General features: G+C 45.6%; 1 protein-coding gene across 1 annotated transcript in view; it reads right to left on the reverse strand.

Annotated features, from left to right (window-relative positions):
* The window catches only part of LOC309354868 (uncharacterized protein), a 43,554-nt gene that overhangs the window by 11,888 nt on the left and 24,201 nt on the right, over positions 1–7,465 (reverse strand). Inside the window, exon 9 of the mRNA XM_081885132.1 lies at positions 238–873. Within this exon, the coding sequence (XP_081741258.1) occupies positions 238–873 (636 nt within the window). The remainder of the gene's footprint in view (positions 1–237; positions 874–7,465) is intronic.

The following is a 7,465-nucleotide window of genomic DNA, read 5'->3' on the forward strand; positions in this document are numbered from 1 at the left end:
TTGGAGCCCAAAGAGAAGCCCCTCTCCGAGAGTCAAAACAGATGGGGAAGGGCGAATGAAACTTTATTTGCGTCAGCCACCGGCCATAGCAACAAAAGAACATTGGGATGTACGCAGAACAAAATAAAAAGTCGGTTATATAAAACCCTTTTAGGGTCCTGAATCAGCAATCGAATAGTGGACCTTACTCGGATTGCCCCAGTTAGAAACTCTGATGGGGAAGGGCGATTACGCTACCTCGTGGGAGAGCTTGTCAATCTCATCGTAGTAAGAGCTGTAGTCTTTCGGTGCGCCGCTCTGCCCATGCTTCCGATACCACTCTTCAATCAGGTGCTCCAGCTGGTTGTTCTCTGCTTCCAGGTTCCGCACCTGGTCCAGGTAAGAGGCCAGGCGGTCGTTGAGGTTCTGCATGGTGCTCTTCTCATTGTTGGAGAGGAACCCAGCATCGTCGCCACCACCAAACCCAAACCCCCCAGAGCCGCCTCCGAAACCGCCGCCACCAAAGCCACCGCCACCAAAGCCACTCCCACCACTGAAGCCACTCCCACCCCCATAGCTATGCCCACCACCAAACCCACCACCAAACCCTCCAGGCATGCTATGGCATATCCCCCCTCCAGAACCAGATCTTCCTCCACTATAACTTCCACCAGAAAACCCTTGACTGTTTCTCATGGAGGAAGCGTTTCTCCTAGAGGAGACTGAGGAAGACCCTCCTCCTCCACTGCCACCACCGCCACCGCCACCGCCACCGCCACCACCACAGATAGATGTCTGCTTGAAGCTAGAGATACAGCTCATCATGACAGCTCTGTGGGGATTCTGTCCAAAGCCATCTTTATTTATACCTTCTACTCCAGGTGTTTCTCCATCCTATGTGGGTTTGTCTGGCTTTATTTGCTGATCCCCAGCGTGATTTGCCAAAGGAGACTGTCATTATTTCGAACAATCCCAGTCTGTGTGAGTTTGTTTGTTTGTTTAAAATTCCAACGGTGTAATTTTCACCTGGGTGGCTCCGTGTTTCGTTCTGATCACTTCCACGATTTTACACCCCAAGTGTCTCCTGCAAGTTTGGACTTAGCCTCCTTCAGCCCTGCAATAACATGAAAATTGCAGCAAGGATTATTTGAGATCTATGGGTAGAATTGCAATTGCATACAGCCTCCTTGGCCCACATAAGTGACCTCCTAGAGAGGGACTTGAAAGTTGAAACGGAAGAGTCATAGAATTGTGCAGGTAAGCCTTCGCATACCTGTGTTCTTCAGATGCTGTTGGACTCCAACTCCCATCAGCACCAGTTAATCTGGCAACTGTCAGACGTGGTGGTAGTTTTAGTCCCAATGACATCCAGAGAAAGAGAGAGAGCTTAATATATTTAATATTTTATTGTTTAATATATTTATACCCCACCTTTCTCCAAAGCTGGAATTTGGGTTGGCTTACAATATTTAAAAACATCATTATGAAAAACAAACTACAGTGGTACCTCAAGTTAAGTACTTAATTCGTTCCAGAGGTCTGCTCTTAACCTGAAACTGTTCTTAACCTGAAGCACCACTTTAGCTAATGGAGCCTCCTGCTGCTGCTGCTGCGCCGCCGCCGGAGCACAATTTCTGTTCTCATCCTGAAGCAAAGTTCTTACCCTGAAGTACTATTTCTGGGTTAGCGGAGTCTGTAACCTGAAGCGTATGTAACCTGAAGCGTATGTTACCCGAGGTACCACTGTAGTTAAAAACAGTAAGTAAACTAGGGCTGCCATACGTTCAGAATTTCCTGGGCATAGCTGGGATTCATTCATCGAAAATGGCGTCAGGGCGGAATTTTTGAAAATGGCTGCCCATATTGGAAGTGTTGCTCAACAACTTTTGAGTCCAGATTTTCACTTTTCGAAATATGGCAACTCTGAAGGAAGCCACGTCAAAGCTCATTTAAAGCGAGCAATTAAAAACAGTTTGCCCTGATCGTGGCCCAGTTATCAGCATCATCTGCACCTTAATTTTCAAAGGCCTGTTTGAAAAGGAAAGTCTTAGCCGGCTGGTGGAAGGACAGCAAAGAGGAGCCATTCTGACTTCTCTTGGGAGGGAATTCCACAATATGGGAGCAGCCACTGAAAAACACCCCTCTCTCTCTCTCTCTCTCTCTCTCTCTCTCTCTCTCTCTCTCTCAAACAGAGGTGCTGAGTTCCGCCCAACATTGGGTGGAGCTTGTCGCATACGCATGATGCCACACATGTGAGACACATGTACGATGTCACACACAGTGAGAGGAGGCCATGAGACCTGCTGAGGCCCGTCGCCACCATGAGGAGGTCTGACCCCACCACCACCACTGTGGGGTGCCCGCCAAGGCCCGCCACCACCATAGGGAGGCAAGTAGGGCCCAGTTTCCACAGGAAGGCCTGCCAATACCTGGCCCCTCAAGATGGAGGGGGGAGCTCAACCCCATCCCCCATACTTTGGGGGGCCAACATGTCCTCAGCCCCAGAGTTGGCACCTATGCTCTCATGCCACCACCAACCATGCCACTAATGTTGATGGGACAGAGAGAAGGTGCTCACTTGAGAATGTTAGTACCTGGGCAGGGTCATATAGGGACATATGATTTTTCAGGTAGCCTGGGCCCAAACTATTACAGTGGTACCTTGGTTCTCAAACGCCTTGGTCTTCAAACGCCGAAAACCCAGAAATAAGTGTTCTGGTTTTTGAATGTTTTTCAGAAGCCGAATATCCGATGTGGCTGTCGGCTATTGTCTGCCGGGCGCCTACATCAATCAGAAGCTGCACCTTGGTTTTTGAACATTTCAGAAGTCAAACAAACTTCCAGAATGAATTAAGTTTGGCGTTTTTGTTTTTGCTATTTATTTTGCTTTTTTTTTTAAGGCTTATTCGGTTAATTTGTTTTTGCGAATGTGTGGAACTCAGTTCAGCTACTGATTGATTGATTGATTGATTGATTGTGTGACTGTGGAAATGGATACCTCCCCCATCCAAACAATGACTATCATCAGCACAGGTAAGGGGGGGGGAAATAATTTTAATTTTTATCACCTACAATACTGTCTTATTTATTTCATAGTACAGTACATTGATTATTGCTTTCATTTTATGTATCAGTGGTCTGGTTAGATAGTAAAATTCATGTTAAATTGCTGTTTTAGGGGTTGTTTTTAAAAGTCTAGAACGGATTAATTTGTTTTGCATTAATTTATATGGGAAAGCGCGCCGTGGTTTTGGAAAGCTTTGGTTTCGGAACGGACTTCTGGAACGGATTAAGTTTGAGAACCAAGGTACCACTGTATACCCAGCTTTTCAGATAAGATTGGCTCCCTGAGTGAGTTACAATTAAAAGTCCCCACGAGATACAATGTAAATAAACAAGTGTGGTTTTGCAAGTGGTGGAGAAAAGAGGAGGGGAGCTGGAGTTTAGGTGTTCTCCAAGCCTATTATGCATTGCTGATTGACAGAATGATTGCTAGCTTGGATACTCTTTGGGTGGCCTGTTCTGTAAGGCTGGGGCCATGACAGCAAAACGAAAGCCCTGCTCTAAAGCAACTTCCTTGGCTAATGTGATGCTGAAACTAAGCACCCACATGAAATTATTGAGAAGGAAAATGGTTCTGGATTCCTGATCATTTCTCCTGTCAGGATTCTTTCCGAGAGAACCACGTGGGTGCCTAGTTTCTGCTTGCATAGGAATCACTCCAAAAGCATTCATATGCAAATTGCATCTTTTGTGAGAAAGAACCCCCCAGCCTCAGTTTCCCCCATTTGGAAAATGTGCTTAAAAGTATTTATCTTCTCCTCAGAGCTACTGTGGGTGTGAATGAGCTGAAGCATGCTCAGCATTATATATTAATATAAGAATGCTGTTGTCAAATCAAGGCAGGATGGAAAGCCTGAAAAGGGCAATGGGAAAGTTTCATATTACAGTGGTACCTCAGGTTAAGAACTTAATTTGTTCCGGAGGTCCGTTCTTAACCTGAAACTGTTCTTAACCTGAAGCACCACTTTAGCTAATGGGGCCTTCTGCTGCCGCTGTGCCGCTGGAGCACGATTTCTGTTCTTATCCTGAAGCAAAGTTTTTAACCTGAGGTAATATTTCTGGGTTAGCAGAGTCTGTAACCTGAAGCGTATGTAACCTGAAGCGTCTGTAACCTGAGGTACCACTGTATTGGGCACATGTGAAGCTTTTCCAGTTAAGTGGGCGGCATGTGCTTCCTGGAAGCAGCCCACTTTTTCTGCTAGATGAAGACTGGGGGAGAGTGGGAGACTCAGCCTTCCTTAACTTGCTGCCTTTCCAGTGAAGCTGGACTACAACTCCCATCATCCTTGGCCATTGGCCATGTTGACTGTGACTAATGGGAGTTGGAGTCCAATACAACTGAGTCATCTGCAATGGAGGGATTCTTATTTTGTCTGGGGCTCTTGGGAAGACCAGTGCTCTCCCTCAGGAAGTAATGATGACTACTAACTTGGATGGCTTTGCAAGAGGAATGGAGAAGTCAATCACTAGCTGCCATGACAGCATGGTCTGAGGCAGTAATGCTTCTAAATGCTAGTTGGTGGAAGCTGCAGAATGGCAGAGTGTTTTGTGCTCAAGTCCTGACTGCTGATTTTCTATGGGTATCTGGTTGGCCACTGGATGCTGGACTAGATAAGCCATTGGCCTGATCCACCAGGGGCCTTCTTCTGTTCTTCTGTGGTTCTTCTAACCTTCCCAAGAACAGATGAATCTATGGAGCAGAGGTGAAACTGAAGACTGGAGTTGTTGTTGTTGTTGTTGATCATCATCATCTTGCTGCTATTGTAGTTGTTACAGTGGTACCTTGGGTTACATATGCTTCAGGTTACAGACGCTTCAGGTTACAGACTCCGCTAACCCAGAAATAGTACCTCGGGTTAAGAACTTTACCTCAGGATGAGAACAGAAATCATGCAGTGGTGATGCAGCTGCAGCGACAGGAGGCCCCATTAGCTAAAGTGGTACCTCAGGTTAAGAACAGTTTCAGGTTAAGAACGGACCTCCAGAACGAATTAAGTACTTAACGCGAGGTACCACTGTACTTGCCTTTCTTCACTGCTCATCCATTTTTGGGAAAGGGCAGTCACACTTGTCCTCAATAGCCCTCAAAATCATGGAACTGTCCAGGGATCATAAGGAGAGTCATGATCAGAAGAGTCTTTGAGCTGGTGAGTTGACATGAAATGGTCATTATGGCTTTAAATGACACACAGCAGCCACTGTTTGTCCTCAAGTGGCTGGAACTTGTGACACCTACCATCGCTGTGGCTTTCACCTTCAGTTTGTGTATATTTTTAACCTTTGGAATGACAAAAGTAGCTTCAGCAAATCTGTCTATGCTCCACTTGAGATCTTGATCACATGCCTGCAGGACTGCCCCCCTGTTCCCCATGCATTTGGACAGATAATAGCCAGGTAATAACAATCTGGCTCTTTTAAAGACCTGTGTTTTGTATACTCCTGTACAGTAGCTGGTTTTAAATCAATAGATGACTTCAGCAGTGCCTTCACCTGCCTAGTCAGTGTGTTTAGAAAAGCTGTCATAATTATATTTTGGAAGCGTGCTGCAGATGATTTGTGGTCATGCTTCGTTGTCATTGGGTGTCTGCCTGGCACTGAGTGGCAAGATTTACCTGTTGCTACTACAAGAAACTTCCTGGCTGCACAAGACTTGGTTTGTGTTTCCAGGCTGTGGTTAGACTAAAATAGTTTGAGAAGTCTTGGTGAGCACATACTTGAAAAGTGCACTCCAGCTAATCGGTCAAAGAAAACCCAGGCAAGTGCTGCAACCTTTCACATCCATGTTTCAAAACACAAGGGAACGCGGAAATGTTTCCTACTCTAAAGTAAGGTCGCCTCCAGACTGTCAATGATTTGGAAGAGGGATTTGAGAGGATGCCAGGGTTTTAGGTTTGTGCAATTAAAGTGGATTAAAGAGTTCTGTCACCTTGGTGCAACAAATCCACTTTTCAGGTGTTTTGTTTGCAGTTAGGAAACTGATGAGGACATGTGCTGAAGTATGTGGGATGAGCAAACAATTAACGAGAAGATGTGCAAACACTTTGCAGGCAAACCAGGAGGGATGTGTGATGGATGTTCATTGCGGTACAACCTCATTGCAAACAGATTGGAACAAATGCTCAGTAAAGACGAGAGAGAGAGAGAGAGAGAGAGAGAGAGAGAGAGAGAGAGAGAGAGAGAGAGAGAGAGAGAGGTGGAATAATAGAATCCTTGAGCTGGAAGGAACTCTGAGGATCATTTAGTCCAGTGTTTCCCAAACGTGGGTCTCCAGCTGCTTTTGGACTACAATTCCCATCCCAATGACTTTAAAAAGGATTGGAAACCTTTTAAGATATATAAAGGTAAAGGTAAAGGTACCCCTGCCCATACGGGCCAGTCTTGACAGACTCTGGGGTTGTGCGCCCATCTCACTTAAGAGGCCAGGGGCCAGCGCTGTCTGGAGACACTTCCGGGTCACGTGGCCAGCGTGACAAAGCTGCATTTGGTGAGCCAGCGCAGCACACGGAAACGCCGTTTACCTTCCCGCCAGTAAGCGGTCCCTATTTATCTACTTGCACCTGGGGGTGCTTTCGAACTGCTAGGTTGGCAGGCGCTGGGACCGAGCAATGGGAGCGCACCCCGCCGCGGGGATTCGAACCACTGACCTTTCGATCGGCAAGCCCTAGGTGCTGAGGCTTTAACCCACAGCGCCACCCGCGTCCCTTTTAAGATATATATACAGAAGCAATACATTGAAATGAACTCACTTGCAGGATTTCTGTAATATGCTTACAATGAACAAATACAAACAGTAAATACAAATAGGTATCTGAAGAAGTGTGCATGCACACGAATGCTCATACCAAGAACTAACTTAGTTGGTCTTTAAGGTGCTACTGGAAGGAATTTTTTTGTTTTTACAAATAGGGACTAAGAGGTTAAGAACTGATTAGGAAATGAATTTATTTTAGAATAGAAGGTACGAAAAATTATATGCAGAACAGAAATAATATACTCTAAACCAGAAAGGGAAGTTGGGGAGAGTCATTGGGGGGGGGGGTTAAAACTGAAAATGTAAAATGTAATCTAATTTTTCTGAATATGTTAAAATTTGGCGAAAAACCTCAATAAAAATATTTACACACACACAAAAAAAACCCCCACAATTCCCACCATCCCTGACTGCTGGTCTTGTCAGCTAGAGATGGTGGGAGTTGTAGCCCAAAACCAGCTGGCGACCCGAGTTTGGGAAACACAGATCTACTTGATTTCCTTCTGTTTGTAAACACAAATGTTCTGTATCTGAGGGGTTGTGTATGGCTGATTCTGCCTGTTGGCTTTATATGTTTTGGGTATTTCCTTCCGTTCTTCTTCTTGTTGTTGTTTACTTTTCCTAGCGCCGCTTTCATAGCGCTTACTCGTTTTAATTTTCGCAAAAAGTCAA

Source organism: Podarcis melisellensis, assembly GCF_964234715.1.
Source record: "Podarcis melisellensis genome assembly, chromosome: 13".
Lineage (NCBI taxonomy): Eukaryota > Metazoa > Chordata > Lepidosauria > Squamata > Lacertidae > Podarcis > Podarcis melisellensis.